The 19,557-nt window shown below is 45.7% G+C and overlaps 1 protein-coding gene across 1 annotated transcript in view; it reads left to right on the top strand.

Annotated features, from left to right (window-relative positions):
- The window catches only part of LOC122716543 (discoidin domain-containing receptor 2-like), a 123,176-nt gene that overhangs the window by 84,715 nt on the left and 18,904 nt on the right, over nt 1–19,557 (top strand). Inside the window, exons 2-3 of the mRNA XM_043939727.1 lie at nt 4,255–4,389; nt 16,281–16,386. Of these exons, the coding sequence (XP_043795662.1) occupies nt 4,314–4,389; nt 16,281–16,386 (182 nt within the window). The 5' untranslated portion in view covers nt 4,255–4,313. The remainder of the gene's footprint in view (nt 1–4,254; nt 4,390–16,280; nt 16,387–19,557) is intronic.

Raw genomic sequence — 19,557 nt, 5'->3', positions numbered from 1 at the left:
CCTATGAAACCGCACGAATGAAATTAACAGATTGAATTCCCGGTCCGATGCGCACAAATGAATTGGACCACTTGGAAAATCATGTCCTTGATTTCAAATCAAGCGGGATGGACTGCGCCAAGTTTCGTTGATCGAATAACAAAATATGAATATTTAAGTTTGATTTCTCGTCAAATTTTCGAGGATATCTTTCCGAACGTAAAATTATTCCTCGTTTAAACATTATATTACTCGGAATTATCAAATATTCCTTCACCGATTCTCCATACTCGAAATTACCTAGACATAATACGCGTAATACGATTCTCTGAAAAGAATTATTCGTCGAAAGTAATAATACTGTTAATAGTGGGTAATAAGACGCATTTATATGCACCGCCAAAATTCCAAACTTTTTCAATACCCTCCTCTCCGAAACTACCCCTTTTCTCCACGATCAAACGTTTACAAGCCGGAAGGACTTGTAACGAAGAAGCTATATCCAGTCGCGTCGAATTAGCGGTGAGGAGAAGGATAGAAAAGTCGTCTAAGCACACGTGTTTCCACCTTCGACTCTCTCTCTCTCCCTCTCTCTCTCTCTTTCTTCCCTCTTCTCTCGTCGTCGGCGTCGGCCACGAGAGGGTCTACGAAAATAAGTCGCGTCGCGCCCCGGCAATTACGCGAGGACGACTTGCTCGACTTTTAATTTGCCTCCTTCCCCCTTCCCTCCCTCGAAACGCGCAGACGCGCAGCGAGAGAGGGAATCTTTTCCGCGAATTCGCGCGCAAATTTACGCGAGATGGGAAACGGGGCGCGCTTTGAGCGGCACGCGCGCAACCAACCCCGCCGCTTCCTCCTCCTCGTAAATTCAAGCCCCGGAGGGGAGTTGAGGGTTGAGGGAAAGCGTTTTCCCGCCGCACGAGAGGGGAAAAAAATCGAGGCGAGTTTTCTCGAGCGAACTCGAGGATCTCGTTCTCGCCACAGCCGCCACTTAACGGGCCGCCATTAGTCGCGCGGGAAACCTTGGCCGGGAATAATGCGCTAATTCTAGCGTGCTTCCTCGAACGCGGCTAGCTCTGCACGGAGCGATGTTGGTGCTGTTTTTCCTCGCTTCCTCGAAAATCGAGAATTTTCGAATCTATTCGAGAGAGATTCGATCGAAAAGATTCGGGCGCGTCTCGTTTTTCGAATTCACGGAGGAAAGGAAAAACGTTGAAACAACGTTCCTTCGAAACGCGTTCTTTCACAAGAAGGTGGATTAAAATTGATTTTCAAAACTTGATTTAACTCGAAACCCGAGAACCCGAGTGGCATGTAAAGAGAATTTGTAAAGATTTACATTCCTCGTCGATACGAGTCATCACGGGTTATTTTAACCCTTGTTCACCAATTCCAAGGTTAAATTTACCTGCTCGCATTCCGAGACTTTTAGCCTCTCCCTACTCCACTTAATGAAACCAATGTATCGGGGAAAATAAAAGTTTCGCAAAACTTGCAGGGGTAGTTTCAGCCGCAACGAGCATACGGTCTTCTCCCCCTCTTCCACCCTGGTACATTGGAAGTTTCATCGGGAATTGGAATTATCGGGTCGGAAAGCGGGCACCGGTTATATCATATATTTTTTCTCTCTCTCTTTCACCAGCGACGATATCGCGGACGATTTCCATGGAGGTTGGAAATGATTAAAAAACTTAGGGCTCCTAATGGGATGGCCGACGTTCTCAGGATTTATCGATGGTGGCGAGTGCGTCATATTTTTTAACCGGCCACGAAACTACTACCCGAGAGGAGGGAGGGTGGGGTGGGAAACTAGTTTGGATACAAATTTTTTTCGCCCGTTTCTCGCTCGAGAGTTTCTCGACGAGAGCCCCGTTGGTTAACGATCCAGAAACGTCGGCGGTTCGGGAGGGGAGGAGAAGAGGGATACTTGCACGCGAGTTCTCCCACTTTTTTCGCCCGCCTCCTTATTCGCAACGGTCCTTTCAAGAAAATCGCTCATCTCCGAGTTTTTATTTTAATTGCGTTCAAATTAGCGAAAGTCTTCTCGCGAAATCTTATTGGAATTTCGGTATGGAAGCAAGGCTTTCAAGAGTTTTACAAAAGTGTTTTAATTTAGCTCCCGTCGAAAAACCTCTCCCTCCCTCTCTCTCTCGGCCTTCGCTTTGACGCGGGCGTTATAAATCAGGGCCGGGTTGCCGGCCGGAGTAGAGGAACGAAGATCGAACGCGTTAAGAGGAAGAAGGTTATGAACGATGAGTTATTTCAAGAGGAGGAAAGTAGCGAGCAAGGTGGAAATCGAGCGAACGGAGTTCGTACAAGGGCACTTTATGCACCACGGCCCCGCGAAACCGTTGGTGGTGTTTCGTGGCGGATGAAAGATGGCCGTGCGCGCGTGTATCCGTGGTAACAAACCCGGCCCACTAAATCCACGTGATTTCTTCGTTTTCAAGCCGGTATCACGGACCGCCAGATTTACAGGAGACGTTAAGTCGGCGCCAATGCTGGAAATAGCGCGAACCGTGCCGTTTCCACTAGCAAAACTATAAACTCACCACCACCACCTTCTTCCACGCTTCTCTGGATATAGATTCGCGATCGAAATTTATAGGAATCCCCGCGTCCAAGTTATTTTCACCTGGAATCCGCCGGACCCGGGGGTTGAAAAGTTGCGAAATTAGAGAGGAGGAAGGGGGAGGAACGCGAGAGGAGAAGCCGAGGAGGATCGATATCGAGGGGAACGAGGACAGATTTCTAACAGATCCCGCGACCTCGACGATTAATCGCGCGTCGAAACGCGGTGAATCGAAGGAATAAGTGCTCCGTTGCACCCGACGTGACCTTAATTACTGCGTCGACTAATCGATCCCTCCCCGCATTGTGATCGTGCTATCCCCGACACCGGTCCGGTACCAACGTAACCGCTTCATGCTGAATGGTATCTTAATTGCCGGTCGGATAATCCGATTCAGCCACTTAATCGATTATGCGCCTCTATAGAGCTGTCGCAGTCGCATTCACCGAATCTTGATGGAATTTCCCCATTTACCGATTAAGTAGAATGCCGTTCCCGAGTGGCCGATCCGTGCGCACAGACAGAGAGACGGAGGGGGAGGGAGGAGGAGGAGGAGGGCAAACACGCGAAGCAGCAAGGATTCCCGAGACGATTCCTACGGAGGATCCTCTCTCTCTCTCTCTCTTCATCTCTCCAGCCGCCGACGACGACTTCATTAAAATCACCGGGGGCCTCGTTCTTTTTATCCTCCGATATCCAAACGATTATCCGTGGAATGCCTCCTTCTTCCTTTGGTCTCCGAGCGGTCGGAAGATTATTCGCGATGGCAGCCGCGATACGCAAGGAAAGAAGAAGAAGAAGAAGACGAGGAGGAGGAGGAGGGCAAGAAACGCGTCATCGAGCCGAGGATTTTTTCACGGGCCGTTGAATAACGAGCCACGCATGGGAAAGGGAGGGAGATGGTCCCTAAACTTGCCAGATAAGCATCGCAAAGTAGACGGTAGTCGAAGAAACTGCCGTTAATTAGCCAAAAAGTGAAGCCAGGATCCCCTGCCCTCCTCCTCCTCCTCCCCCCCTTCTCCTCCTTCGCTTTTTTTCTTCTCCGCCACGACGGCACCACCGTGAATAAAGTGCACGTCCTCTCCTTTCCTTCCATCCCCTTGGCTCCCATGGCTCACACCCTCTCTCCATAACCATCCGGTGTACGCACGAGGCCTCGCCCCCTCGTCGAGAAGAGAAGAACGACGGGCCAAAAAGGGCCCCACGCCGTTCCTCCTCCTTCTCGCCCCCTGTTATCTCGCAACGCCTTGAGCTCAGCCAACAACTCTTTTTCCATCCTCTTCCTTCCTTCCCTTCCCGCTCTAACTCTCTTCCCATCGCCCGAACATTCCCGATCCTAATCTCGATAATGACGCGTAATGGCTGCCGGCGTGAATGTAGCTCTTTGTCCGTGGCCGGTGTACCGGTCGTATATCTGTCCGGTGCGAGAGCCGCGCGCCATTTCACCCCGGCGAAATGCACGGGGAAGAACGGCCGTTTCCAGCCTGTTTTTCTGCGTACGTGTTCTTCTTCTCCCCCACAAGTATCCCGCCGCAAGTTTCCAGGAAACGCACGTTTAATTGCTTTCTTCCAGTGGATCGAGGAACGAAGGATCTCGTTTGTATAATTCTCATCCGCTTCGCTCCTTTTTTATTTTCTTCGTTTTACGTCTCCTGGCGTCGTCCCCACTTTCTCATCCGTGTTCTCTTGGTGTGTTGTTGCAGATACGGTTATGAGAAGAGTTCGATGACCAGTGGATAGCGGACCATCCATCGACGCCACCATGGACTACCTGCACACGTGCCTCATCTTCTATCTATCGATCCTCTGTTTCCGCGGAGGACGAACCATAGACATATGTGAGTATGCGCACGATGGGGGGGGCGACGTTCGAAATCGACGACGCTTAACGATCCAGGCGTCTTGCCGATCGATGATGATTCTCGATTAACCGCAATTGGCGACGAGACAACGACGCGGTTTGAAACGGTAAAAAAGTAAACTGACCGTCTGTCGACCAACAATCTTTCCAATAATTAAGATCGTGTCGAGAAGTGTTGCTTTCTACGATGCACGAGGTGACAAAGAATCCTCCGATATCACGCACTTTCTATATTTCGCTCGAACCTCCTTCGAGCAACAAGACGTGTAACACTTGTAGTAAGAAGGAAAAAAGAGAGACGAGAGAAAGAGAGAAAGATGTATAACCTCGAAGGGAGAATGGAATTACGTCCTTAACCAGCCAATTGATTCGAGACGAGCTACCACGTGCTCGTCTTCGACCACTCGTCCCAGCTCGGAAGGCGGAAAATCGATTCCTCTTCTCCGGCTTCGAAACACGCGTTTACATCCGAGGCCATAATTCTTCACGCCATGGTAACACGCTCGTGTTAAAAAAAACAGCGGTGGAACGGCGTAACCCTCGCGACACCCTTCTCTAAACCTCCCCGCCGCTTTCCATCCCATTGACCCCGGATAGGCGGCCCCGGCTCGTCAGGTGTAAACGGGCCGAGGAAAAGCTCGCAAAGTGTACCGAGAGTTGGCTAGCCCGACCACGAGGCTTTTACGTGTGACGTCGCCTTACGTACGAGACGCGTTTATTTCGCACCCCCATCGTCGCGAAAACTTGGATGGAGCGGGTCGAAGAGCGCGGGAGATGGATAGGGTCTGGTTCCCCCCTCGCCTGGCCGGGGAGGGGGCCGTAAACTCTACACGTAACAGTTTTAGAAAGAAATAAATCTCTACGCCCGGTGGAATGTTTAATGGAGTGGGCGGGTTCGCGTTTTTGTCGCGAGGCGAGGCGTTCTTGCGAGGACCCGGCCGGAAGATTGAAATTTATCGCGACGCTCCGTCTCTAATGATGGGAATCGGCGAGCTAGCGGCAGATTTTTCAAGGATGTTAAGTGGTACGGGAGTGGAGTAATCCGTGGAGGTTTATCGGAAAATGAAAGGAATATATATATATATATAGATTCGTATATAGGGAGCAATGAAATCAGAATTCCATCACGCTCGAGGTCTCGAATCTCGCCAACCGACCTCCTCGTCCGCTCTCCTCTCCTCGAATTCAATCACGCCTCTAAACTTGGCCGCGGCACCGTCCCCATTCCCTTGCGATCTTTGGCGGCAATAAAACGTTGGAGAAATACAGGACGCCCGTCCAAACCGTGGCGTTTGTTCCATTTCTGGCGACGACGAGAACGGGAACGAGACACTCGAGCGTCTCCTCAAATTTAATAAGCGGTGAGGATCGTAATTCCACGAGGACCGGAAACGATAAGTAACGATCGACGACGAAAATACATATAAATACCGGGCGGGTCGACGAAAGCGGTCGACTTTAGAGGAGGAAGTGCGCGAGGGTGGGCGGAGGCGAAACCGTGGCGACGAGAGAGAGAAGGAGAGAGAGAGAGATCGGCCCTCCTGCGGTGAGTGAACTTGTACGTCGAACCGCGTTGGTAAATTCGCGGTCGTGTTAAGCGGGCCAGCCGGTGGCGAGGATGGAGGACGAGGGTCGAAGAGGTGGAAGGGCTGCGGGCCAGTTAAAGCGCGCATAAATTGCAATGTTAATGTTGCCTGCGATACATAAACATGTTGTACGTCGGTTGGATTGCGGTCTGCGCGCGGACCAGCGTAGCGCCAGCTTGCACACAGGCGCGTGCACGCACTCGCGTGGAGGTGGAGGTGGAGAAGGAGGAGGAGGAGGAGGGCGAGAGGGAGAGGGGAATGGAGCGGTAGTCGCGTTCGGTTTCGCGTATTCGATTCAACGAGCTCTCTCCTCGCTACCGGCGCCGCGTGCGTGCACAAAGCCCGAGCCACGCGACACGCCTGTGTCCGCCTCGCGTGAGCCACTGGACACGATTCGCGAAGCTGAAGCCGAGAAAAGGAGCAAACCGCGATACGCGGCTCGCCTCGGTCGCCGTGATTGGTGGCCGGCTACCGGTGGACAACGCGCGGACAAGGAACGGCGAGGTGGGTTCTTCGTTACTTTCGCGTTCCCGCTTTCTTTTTTCCCGAGGCGTTCAACGTGATTGAGATTTCGTAATTTTCTTTTGATTGGAATAACGAATGGTCGCCGTTCTACGTAACGGGACAGAGTTTCTCAACCTCGAATTATATAATTCTGAAAAGGTAGCGATTTCCGTTCGACTGAGAAATTATTGGACGGACGGAACTTTATTTTATAACTTTGAAATGCTTTCCGATTCATTTCGATATATTCGACGATTTTCAATTCGAAGGAAAGGTAATTTTTAATCGTTTATTTTAAATTCCATTAAAATTTCAGGAAAATTTTGAATCGCTGTAACCTCGAAGCTATAACTTGATAATATTCGGTCAACGAATGAATTAGATCATTAGAAGCGGGGATCTTTTCCTTTTAAAATGTTTTCTTAATTATTCTTATACAACTTTCCATTATTATCGAGAGATATTATCGTGTAAAGAAAAAGATAATTTTTAATTATTTTATTATTTTCGTCCTTGTCATTTATCCGGATTTTTTTGCTTAAGCCTCATTGACCTATTCAAGATAAATGACAGGATTCCTGGAAAAAATATAGGTCACCGGATCGTAATTCATTCATAATGCTGCTATCTTAAGCGGTATGAAAAGTTTGAGTATTTATATCTCGGTATCCGATTGAGATATCGGGATGAAACAAAAAGAGGCTTACACGGCAATTTTTAGTTATTATTCCTTGCATTTTTTACACGAAAAGTCAAAGTTTCATTTGTAACTATTCGCGAATCAATAATTCGTTATCGCAACGTAAAGTCTACGAATTTGTGCATATGTTTCGCATAACACGACGATATTTTCTCCACGTTACTCGAATGTTTGAACGCGTTTGAATGAAATTAAATTATATTCGCGCGAAAGAATTCGCCATCTGTCCACGCCCACGAAGAACTTTTACTTTTAAATCCACGTAGCGCTGTCATGACGATAAAACAAAATCGTATGCACTCGTAAGGAAGAAGTTATGAAACGAAGGATGAGGAAAGTTCAAAGAACAGCGATCATTTACCATTTTTTTCCACTTTTCTTACGGAAAGAGCTACGCTCCGTTCCATTCACATGAATCATGCCCTTCATTCGTGGGAACGGGGCGAACAAGAAAGTACTTTATTTTGAGAACACGCTTTTCAATGCACCATCTGATTCACCACGTTTTTTCTTTTCATCCCGCTTAATTCACCATCATTCATCGCGAACCACGATTCCTTGCTTTCTCGAATCGAACACAGAATCGAATTGTCTTCCAACATCTATCCAAAACGTATCATAAATACTAAATCAAACGTGGTCACGCATCTGTGTATAATAACACAAAATAATCTCGTGACGATGTTTCGATTTTAGAAATATGATCCTCTTAACGTTGCGTGCGCCACTCCAAGCTTCGCACATTTTTGAGCGCTCTAGAAAAAACTATATCATGCACTTTTTAACTCACATTTATAAAGTATTCTTAAACATTTATTTATTATGCAGATTTTTTTACTATTATTTTAACTATTATTTATTATATAATTAAATCGATTAATTATTATTTACTTTACAAACTGGAATAATGCTTCAGAATATGATATCTGGCGAAGCATTCTCCTTTTTGCAATGGTATAATTCGCAATTATATTTGCTTTCGTTTCTTTCTCCATTGGACGAACAGATTTTTACATTTCTTTTCGAAAATTTCTTCTTTTCCTATTATATTCCTATTATATTCCTATTATATTCAGTATGTTTTTAATTGCTCGAGTCGTCGATCGAGTCGAGAAAACATTAAAACAAATTTATCGGGAACAATAACACTCGAAATTGTTTCCTTTTACCGAGATTAAAATCGCATACGCAACTTGTTCACTGATCCGATATCACCCATTTGTTACAAGACACCCTGTATACATTGTCGAGCTAGTAGAGCTAGTAGGAGCAGCGTGGGTGGGAGGGGGAGTCGTTACGCGAAGCCCTCTTGCGTTATGGCATTGTCATCGGTCCGTTGCTTCCCCGTGACCCCCGCCACCCTTCCAATTATCCACAGATCCATTAGATACGCGTGTATACCGGCGATGAAATTGTCGGCGTATTAACATAACGGGGGCGACAATTGAAGCGTTATGCTGGGACTATCGTCGGCCTGGCGCTCATCCTCGTAGGTATTTCACAGCTGCCCAGTATCTCAGGAATCTTGGGAATTTCGGCAGTAATTTTTTTAATTGAAACGAGTGGGTGAAGGCGTTGAAAGCGTCGAAGGAGCGGAACCGACCCGCGCAGAATTTCCGCCGAGAAATTTCGACGGGAAATTCCACGGGAAAAGGGTCGAGGCTGGAGATTCCAACCTTCTCGCTGGTGGCTAAGAATCGTGAAATCGTTTCGCGTTGCACACGTACGTAAGTGAGTAAGAAAGCGATCGATTTTTGATTTTCGTTTTCTTTCTTTTCCTAGAGAAAACCTTATTAAAAATATTCTGCGTTGAAGCTCGAACGAAAATGTTCGCGAAATTTCTGACTTCCTGGTTTTAAGATAAAAAAAGGAGGAAACGTTGAACGTTCAAATTGTTTTTCTCGCAGCGTCGAGAGGATAAGTTACACAAGCAACTTCTCCCTCCTGTCAACTTCTTTAGTCGGCGATTGTTTATCTTGCTTAGATTTGCAATACACGAACCCGGTTACAATCTCTTTTTTATCAGCCTGTAAGAAAGGTTTATTTACAAAAGTGTTACGCCCCGTCCAATATTTAACTCAGCCAACTTAATCAACAATCGTTAACGAACCATAGATTATTCGAACACTTGGAATCGGTCATTCCTCGTTTCACTCGCTCGCGTCTTATTCTCCTAGCAAGATTTCGAACGTGCGGACAGAGAGCGACACGTCCATCACAACATACTGGCGCGGTGATCGCGGCAATTTGTCACGGCTTTGTACGGGTCGCGGCGTCATTAACACCGAGCTCGTCTCTTACTTTCGCGGAGTTTGTTTAAACGTCGAATCGCCGCCACGACAAAGGGGGCCGTCGGTGGTGCACGTGTGCGTCGTATGTCTCTCTGTATATAAAATCCAGCCCGCGTAAACATTCCCAAGCGAACGGCCTCTCCTCCTCCTCCTCCTCCTCCCGCGACATCTGTTCCCCTCCTTACCCCGTTCGCGCGACTTGGCTAGGCTTGATCACGTGCCAGAAGCCAGAGTCACAGAGTCCTCTCGTTCAAACGTCTCTCCTCGACTCCTCCAATCTCTCCACGACGAATTATTAAAGAAAAATCATTAGAATTCGTTCTATTTATCGGAGATATCGGTTGAAAATGAAAATTGTTTCGCTCATCTCATTTTCTGATTTTTCACAATAATGGTATAAATGTGTCACTATTTTCTATTCTATATATTATTTGAAAAAAGATTGTTTGATCCAAAGAAATGAGAGATAAATTTAAATTTATCGCGTTGTTTCCTGTTTGTTTTTTTTTTTTTTTTTTTAATTATCGAAAGAGTCTAGTTAACAAGGGTTAAACGATTCGAGGAATAGGAATCGACTTAACCGACGCCTCGTATCCCGGAGGAGGAATTCGAGAAGATTCCAGAGAGAGACCAGACCAGGGGTGAAAGGACTGTCAACTGTCAGACGTCGACGTCGGGTGTAATAATCCTCGACTTTCGGCCCTCGATGGCGGCCGTCAATCCGACGTTGGATCTGTATTTTCATAAGTCTAGGCCGCGAGAGCAAACACTATATTCCCTGAGTCGAGTGCCGTTTCGCGGAGAAGGGTTGGAGAAACCCTTCCAACGCGTCCTATATATCGCGTGATTGCGCGAAGGAATCGAAGAATTTCTCTCTCAAATCTTTCGAAGGCGAGCTTCGAATTTTCTTCCGCGAATACCTCGATCCATGAATCGTGAAAAGGTGACATTCTATTAACCAAATTATCTAATCTTACGTTAAATTAGAATTCGAATCGTACGAGTAAAAAGAAGATTATTCACCACGTGTAATAAAAATCCATTCCTTAACCGAATTACGAGAGAGTGCATCGTGGTATACGCACCTTTGTAATACGCGAAGAGGTCCAGATATGGCGAGCGCGATAGAGCCGAGGAAGCGAGAGGAGACGAGTCTCGCCTCGCCTTTGATAAATCCAGGCCAGGAAGGCGAGGCGTAACGCATGCTCGCCACGAGGGACGTGGCATAAAAGGGGTTTGCTGCAGCTTTGGCTTCTTCGAGCCGGCCTGGCTCGTGGAAGTAAGCGCGGTGCACGCAACTGGAGACGGTGATTCGGAAGGCGGAGGGATGGGTCACGCCTAAGGGGAGGTTATGGCGAAGGGTCGGGCGTGCAGCTTGCGGAGGAGGGTGCAAAAAGGCCGTGGAGGGATGCGGGATGGCGATAGGGGGACAAAAGGGCCGTGTAAAAGTAGTACTTCCGTTACTCCAGCCGTCCCGGCGCCAGAACGACGTGCACGCGCCCTCGCGCACCGCGTTATCTTCCGGTTGCGCGGCGACTGTTTGTTTTCCCTTATGAAACAGAGGGAAATGGTGGTCCGTGGTTTCAACGAGATATCGTGGAGAACCGTGTAACTAATTACTTACTTACTTACTTACTTACTTACTTACTTACTTACTTACTTATTTGCGTAGTTAAAAGGATGGGACCAACGAGGCGGAGAAGAACATTCGTTCTAATTTCGACGAGAAAGGATTCTCGGTGAGAAACAAGCAACGCCAGGTGTTCACCTGCTAATAAAACACTGTCCATAATACAGCAATTACCGTTCCTTCTTTTTATTTTCGTCGTTCGCCAGTGTTTCTCCCGCGATTCTTCGTCAAAGACATTTTTAAAATTTTTAACGAGCGAGATTAGGGATTATTTCGCTTTTGAAATTTTTATAGATATCGTATTTTTATAGACGCGTATTTTGCAGTGTACAAAGACAAAGAAATTCGGCGAAGAACGGAGCAAATTCTCCACGGATGAGGAATCCATTAACGGTTATCCGGTTATGGAGGATTTAATTCGGCGGAGATTTTTCCGGATTTCGATTAATCCGGAGGGGAGTTTGCCCTTCCATATGAAAAATAGTAATCCGTAAGTGAATCGTGATTTATGCCGTAATATCGTGGCCGTAATAAGGTAGGGCGTTTAATATGTTTTTCACGAAAACACCCGGGGAATAATTAATTTACATTCACGCCCATAGTGGTGGAAAGGGAAGAAGAGAGAGAGAGAGAGAGAAAGAGACAAACAGAGAGGGAGGGAGATGAGAGGATGAACAGCGGCTTGGCCAGACCGCGACCCTCTCTCGTACATCGTCATTAATAATAATTGTAGAGTTAACAAAGGCGAGCCGAGGTGGAATTATTAAATCCGTCCGAGATAGAAAATCTGCTTGGCTTTCGGCCGATCTCCTTTCCCGTTTCTTTCCTCGTAAAGGAAAATCCATCCTCTAATTCGCTTAAATATTCGCGGGGCGAGGCGACAAATCCTCGCGGATTCCTAACGCGGATTTCCCTTGCTTGCTCTTGTTTCCTCGCCCAAACTCTTGCAAATTATTTAAAAATCGTCGAAATCGAGTCGAGAGATAATACCTCCTCCGCCCTGGAGGGTATCGAGGGACGAGTTTCCCCGACTTGAAGCTGACAGTTCCACTGGAGGAGGAGGAGGACTTTCGTCCAAGAAAGAAGCGGTTATCAATTTGACAGTGACGGTGTTAAGGGAGGGAGGAGGAGCAGATGGCGGGTGCAGAGAGAAGTCTCGAGGAGGGGTTGCGAGAAGGCATTCAATTTCCCTGTTCTCGCGGGCGGAGGGGCGGCAACACACCCTTCCGTTCGGAGCTGTCACTCCGGGAGAGTTATGGTCGCCGAATGAGTGGCTGGGGCGGGCCAAACGTCGCATAACTTACTACCACTACTTCTTCTTATTCTTCTTCTTCCTCCTCCTCCTCCTCCTCCTCCTCCTCTTTTCTCGTTTCACTCTGCTCTTTTCCAGGATGTCTATAAATACGGGGATCGAATCCGACCCACCACCGATCGTCAACAGTCCCTTCGTTGTTCCTGCGGGATCGTAAGGGGCGAATAAGGGGTAGAGATATCGGCGTGTAAATGATCGTAATCGTTTGAGATTACGTCGATCGATTTGTTTTATTCGACCTCTCTTCTCGACCAAGGGATGATTTTTTGTTGAATCTTAAATACTTACCATCTTTAACGATACGATAAACACGAAAAACGTCTCCTTTGCTGTCCACATTTTTTATAATGTGAAGTTTGGAAAAAAAAATAGGGTCGAACCACGGAAACATTAGTCAAGGATCGAAATAAGAGAAGTGGAATTTCAGTGAAGGAATAAAAGTAGAGGGGGAGTCACGAGGCCACGAGGGACAAGTGGTCTGTCCAATCTCACGTTTTATTTTCACTATAATCACACTTGAATTACGAAGACTTGGCGACTGTTTGTTCCGAACGTGTCCTCGTAATCTCGCCCCAGTGTTTTCTTTTCTCCTGTCACTCTTCCGAGGCGACAAGCCTTTCCTCTAATCACTCTCTTAAACACCTACCCCCCTCCTTCTCTCCACGTTCCTTCTCTCCTCTTTCACCCGTTTAAACAATCAATCTCGCGCCGCTCGGCTTCAACTTGTCTCCCGCTCCATTTGCTTAATGGTCTTTCTAAAACTTGCGCAACATTATCATCGTTTCTTTCTTCTCCAACAAAAATATATCCCTTTTAAAATAAAAAAACGCAATCAACTTTATTGGTCGAAATTCGCGAATATCGCCGAGAGAGAGAAAAAGAAGAAGAAGAAGAAGAGAGGAATCATAAATTCGCGAAAAACGTTCTATCGAGGCTCGAGGCGAGGTAAGAACGATTACGTTGAAAGGGTTTCGTTGTAAAATCGCGGCTGACCGACCGAGTATCGTGCGAGGGTTATTAGGGAAGAAAGGGGGGCGGGGAAAAAACCGGCGACGAAGAAATTTCATACGACAAAAAACGGTGTTGCGGCGCTGGTCGCTTCAACTCCCTGGAACAAGTGGCTCCGTGTAGAGCGGTTAATTACCGGGAATAAGCAGCCGTCGAGTCGTAAAACTCGTGCGAGGCCGAGCCGACTTGTGCCCGGAAATACCGTGCGTGTATCTCGTTAAAAATTTATTTACGGGGAAAGTTCGCCAAGCGAATTAGGAACTGGCGTGGCGGTGGCGGAAAACCAGCCGCGCTCTCGCTTCTCGTTCCAGGACTTTCTTCTTCGATAGATGATAACGAAAAACGATAGAGAAAAACGGATAAATATTTTCATCGAGAAAGCCGAGAGTTCGGTTTTTAGATATCATCGCTGTTCGGTTCTTTTATTGCCAACGTATCGTCAACGTGGATTCCAAGAAGGAATAAATTTCACGTCGATGAATCGTATTGTGTATTTTGTGAGGAAGTTTTTGGGAAATGGGCGATAAGAGTAAACGTAAACTTTTAATATTCCATTAATAAATTTCAAGCGTATTCAAGTTTATAGGGTTCGATAATAGGAAAATAATAGATTAATTTTGTCATGTACTGTATTATTATAATGTACTTTTCTTTAGAAATACTTTTCAATGAACATTTGAATGAATAAATCTTTATTTTTTCTTTTGTTTGAGCGGAACAAACATAAATTAATCGTCGAAAAAAGTAACGTATTTTCCGCGAACAGGAAAAAGATTTATCTGAGAGGAGATTAAAAAGAGAGGAGGAATCAAAAGAAACATCTTCGTCACCGTAACAATAACACTTCTTTCTCTTTAAACACACTTTCGGCACAAACATCTCTCACCATCCTCAACGCCAATTCCACGAAGCGGTACCGCGTTATAATTAACCCCGTGACACTTCCAAATAATTAAAACCCTCGAACAGCCCCTCGAACGGTGTTTGTGTACTCAGACGGAGCTCGTGAATTTAAGATCTCCCCGGCCGGCAAACGGTCACGATAGTAACTGAGACAAACGGCTGTCATTATTTGGCCACCAACGTGAGCCGTGATGAATATATAAACGTTCGGGATAAAATTTATTCCCAATTAAATTCGAATTTTTAAAATTTAATACGGCCCCGATTAACGGTACAAAAGAAATCACAGAGGTATACACGTTACGATACCAATTTTATAAATTCGAATCGAAGTTGATGAAAGATTTAATTATTTGCTTGGTTACCCAAAATAGAAATTATTTTGTAAATTTTAAAATTTTACGACGGAAATTTAAACAATAAAAACGCGACGAATAATATTAAAAAAAGAACTTCTTCGTTTTAAAATATATATATATTCATAAAAAACGAGCTAAACGAAAATTCAATCGAATCCTGGACGCGCGCGGGTTTATCTGTCACCGCGAATTGCGTTTGTCCGTTTCTTCATTTCCCGTTAAAACTCCCGTATTATTATATCCCCCGTATATTCCCAAGAACTCCGATTCCACGCGTTAGAGTAAACAGATCCCGCTTTGATCGTTTCTCCCCCCTACCCCTACCCCTCCTCTGCCGTGTTTCGAACGAGAGAAGAAGGTTAGTCGTTTTTATTGGCGCGTCGACGACGCCTCGATCCGGTCGCGTGTTCGCGCGCCGTAGTCGGAACCAGTTCGTAACGTGTAATTTCGCATCGTCGAAAATGTTTCTCGCGCCTCGGACCTCGTGATTGAAAAGCGGTTTCTCGGTATCGTGCCGCGTTGTATCGCAATTATCGGGAGGAGGGAGGGAGGGGGAGGGGGCCCAACGTCGTATCGGGAGAAAAATACGACCCGTCTTCTTCTTCTTCTTCTTCTTCCCTTTCTTCTCGATCGTGCGCGCGTTTCGATCCGAGCACGTAACGGCGGGCTCGTTTGAAAACGTGTAATGAACGTGCCCGGACGAAAATAACGGCGCGAAACAGCGCGGATATCGGCTGACGATGGAAGAACGGGCGAAAACAGATGGTACGGCGCGAATGGGAATGTATACGAAGGGATCGTAAAATCTGTCAGTTGGCGGGATAATGTTTGGTAGTGTAAGTTAATAAAGAGGGGGGGAGGGGGAAAGAGGATAATATAAATTGCGAAATTTCGCGCGAAAAATATCAAGGGAATTAAGGAAATTTAATTTTCAACGGGGAGGGAAGGGTGATGGAGATGAGGAGTTCAGGATTTGTTTTTTTCTACATTTCTTTTTTTTTTTCTTTTTTCAAAGATATCGAAATAACATTTCTCTCCGCGTGAACGAAGTATCGTCGATTATTATTATTAATCCCAAGTCGGTTGGCTTCAAGTGGCTTCTCTTGAACATGAATCGACGCCGCGCTCGCCGAGTTCAATTTATCATAACGACCCCCTCGCGTTTCAGCTGCTGCGTTACACTTTTTGCCCATTGTCAATTTTCCTTCTTTGACGGAATAGTTTCATTGTAACTGGATTTCCGCGTAATACGAGCAAAAAGAACAAGTTCTTCTGGAAATTAGAACGAAAATAAAAATAAAAAAAAACTTCAGCAAGATATTCAAGAAAATTGGACAACTGGTTTTACAACGTGTTGATCATTTTTTCAAGAGAAGAGGGAACGCTCGCGTTCTTCGATTGAACGTTGCGTCACGATCGTTCGAAACGATTAAAAGCGTTCGATTCGCGTGGTAATCGCGCGCGCCTCCCCCTCCCCCCCCCCTCCTCTCTCCACCGCGGGGCGAAAGTGGACGAGGGACGAATACGGAAATATAACAACGTGTATATAATCAAAGCAATTTCCTTTGTTTGCAGCACAATGCATCGCGCCCCTGGGGATGGAATCTGGTGCGATTCCCGATGCAGACATCACAGCGAGCTCGAGTTTCGATAGCGGAAACGTCGGTCCGCATCACGGACGGTGAGTGAATTAACCGTGTATTACCGTCTCGTTTATAGAGCGCATTATGCAGATTCGATGCAATACACATTCGGAAATATGATAAAATTAACCCCCTTTGTGAGGGGCGCACGGCGTGCGCAGAGATGCAATTTCCCGAAATCAGTGCGCTTCGTTAACCGATCTATTCGGGGGTTGAATTCGTGGCGATTCTATGCAGGGGCGAAAGATCTCGTTACGCTCGCACTGCTAGAATTGCCCTATTACTATCTCGCGAAATAAAATTATTTTCTTCCCCCCTACCCCGAACGATTAACCTAGATACAGCCGTTTCTTTCGACGACGCTTTTTTTTTTTTTTTTTAAAATAATTCCACTCTCCCCCTCTGTTTATTTTCCTTCCAACCCTCGCGCGTCCAAACAAGGGGCGAAGGTTAAATATATGAACAGTGAATTGGCAGAAATCGTGAAACGAAATTACAACGTTTTTTCTGGGAGAAAGGGTTACCGATTTTATTGGATCCTTGACCCTTTCGCTGGCGAGATATCTCGCTTATATATTTACATCATCGACACGAAGTATTTTAATTCGAAAATTCGAGGTAAATAATTTTCTCTTTTCTTCTTGAAGACGAGAGATAAAGAATATTCTATATTCCTGTTGTAAATTATTCTTCTTTATTTCATACGAATATAATGTGACACAATGTGCGATGTATAATTTCTTCTCATCTTCCATTTATTATTTGTATATTGTATTACGATATTTGTACATGTTCTCGCGATCGTGTAACATCGTGTGTATAAAAAAAAAAGAAAATATCTCGTCCATCCATAATAGTAATATTTTTTTGGCATTTAATTTTTTTATTTTAACGAATCAAAGGATTCGTACGTTATTAAATTCGCCAGCGAGACGATAATAATGCAACGTTTTTTTCCGGACGAGAAGGATTTATCAAACGAGATGGTTTGATGGATGGCTTAAAACGCGACGCACGAGCGAGCGAGAGCGAGAGAGAAAGAGAGAGAATTCGACGACGAAAAAAGAGAAAAGGAATCACGTGCGCCACGATAACGTATCTCATTCGAAATGTTTTCTACCGCTTAAACGGATGATCTTCTTCCTGTCCGTCACTCTGTCCACGATCGAGATGGCTCACGATCAGGACTCGACCGTATTAATCACTGAACCGCGCGTCTCATTCGGCCTTCAACCCGCAATGAGGATTAATGACGCGATGTCCCGCATGCGTCGAACGTTACGAACCGCTTCAACCATCGTTAACGCGGCCTCCTTTGCGTTTATTCCTTTGATTACGAGTTTCGGCTAATCACCGTTCCAAAACAGGGGATTCCAATTTTGACCAGATGTAGACTGGACGGTCCGATTTATGGGACCACCGACGACGCTAACGAGCCGAGAATTTGCGAATCGGGCGAATATTTCTTTCTCTTCGAACAACTTTAAATATCTTTTAAGATTCGTGCAATAACTTAACGTTAAAAATTTTTAATTCGAGAGTAATTTATATAAGATTATAAGATCGTAGACATGTACTGAACTAGAAATAAGATCTATTCTGTTCCGATTGTAAATATGGAGAAACGAAGAATTAATAGAATAAAAATTTCCGTATCTTTTAATCGGTTATTGAATACAATCCGACCGACGTTCGTAAATATAATATTACACGGCTATAAGATCCCCTCCCCGTATAAAAGCGACGAAAAATCGGATTCTTCCAAACAAGAAAAAAAAAAAGGAAGAAGAGGAGTTCGCTAGTTTTGTTTGTTTTACACGCGTCCCATTCACGGAAGAAATATTTTATTAACACGGATGACATTTACGAACTTCTTTGATAGCGATGGGTGGTCCCTGGCATTTTGAACGTCACCGTGCCGTTATTCAGAGAGACGCGAAGAGGCGTGAACATGTTTATGGTCCTATGGAATTTCGTTGAAAAGCTGCCACATTAATGCAGCCACGATAATTGGAAGTTTAACGTGTGTAAGAAGAAGAAGGTAAAGAAAGGAAAAAGATATCGTTTCTTCTCTGTTGTTTCCTTTCCCCCCTCCCTCCTCTTTTATTCTTACTTGCTCTTTTTCTTTTTTTCTCGGCCGCGATATAAAGCAAGGAAAGCCTTTTCGATGCAATACCGATATCGTCGCTTGTGCACACACTCTTTACCCGGTGGAGACCGTCTAGACCTTCTTCAACGGCATTTCCATGGCTTCCTGATACTACGGGCTTCCCGGTGAATACCCTATTTACCCCATACGACTCCCGTTTACCCTAAAATACGCGAATCTAACTCGTATTACGTGTACACAGCTCTTTCTCGAGATATCCCTCGTGAAACGTATTCGTTTCGTACAAAAGATTCTTCCATCCCCATATTTCATCCCCTCCAGTACGAACTCTTACCGAATTCCAAATTCAACTTATTGAGAATATTAGATGGACAATAATATAATTTTATTCCGTTGCAATTATTCGTTGTAACATCGTTGTTAAAAATTCAAGACTATTTGGACAAAGTCGGTCTTTGAAATATTCACACGCGACGCGCGTGTATATCCTTGAATACAAACATGATCCACCGTACGATCATTTTTAATTAATTCAACAAACGTGACAAACGTAAATCAAATTTACAATTTTCTTCCTTCCTCTCCCTCGAAAACCGGAAACTCTATTTCACACGCACGCACAAGGGAAAGGAAAGATTCTTCTGGCCAACGGGCGAACAACGGGAAAAGAAGAAGACCTGTCTAAAAAAGAACGGAGCGCGTGTAAATAAAAGAGGTTCTACGGCTCGCGCAGTCGTTCGTCTTCGCGCGCGTTCCTCCAGATCCACCCCGTTTCCACGGAAGGAACACGTTTTCATCGAGGAAGCGAGCAACATCTCACGAAGGAAGCGACATATCGCGCCACGGTTCCTCGCCTATCCATCGGAAGCTCGTTCACGTCCGCAACAAATCATCCCCGTAAGTCCTCGAGCTTCCTCCTCCTCCTCCTCCTCCTCGAGTTGGCTCGCGTTCGAGAAACCATTCTTCTCGATAATCGAGCCCGTAGTAGCGTCGCTCTCCTCCACGATTTCGCCGACGTGGCTCGGCCCGCGCAATCGCTCGCCCCGCTCGAGATTTATCGCGGAGGGCGCGCGCGAGCCGCGGAATGCCTTTGATGCCC

This window comes from Apis laboriosa, unplaced genomic scaffold, assembly GCF_014066325.1.
Source record: "Apis laboriosa isolate Shangri-la unplaced genomic scaffold, ASM1406632v1 scaffold47_cov149, whole genome shotgun sequence".
Taxonomy (NCBI): Eukaryota; Metazoa; Arthropoda; class Insecta; order Hymenoptera; family Apidae; genus Apis; species Apis laboriosa.
The sequence above is the reverse complement of the archived record's forward strand: the minus strand, read 5'-3'. Positions and strand labels throughout refer to the sequence as shown.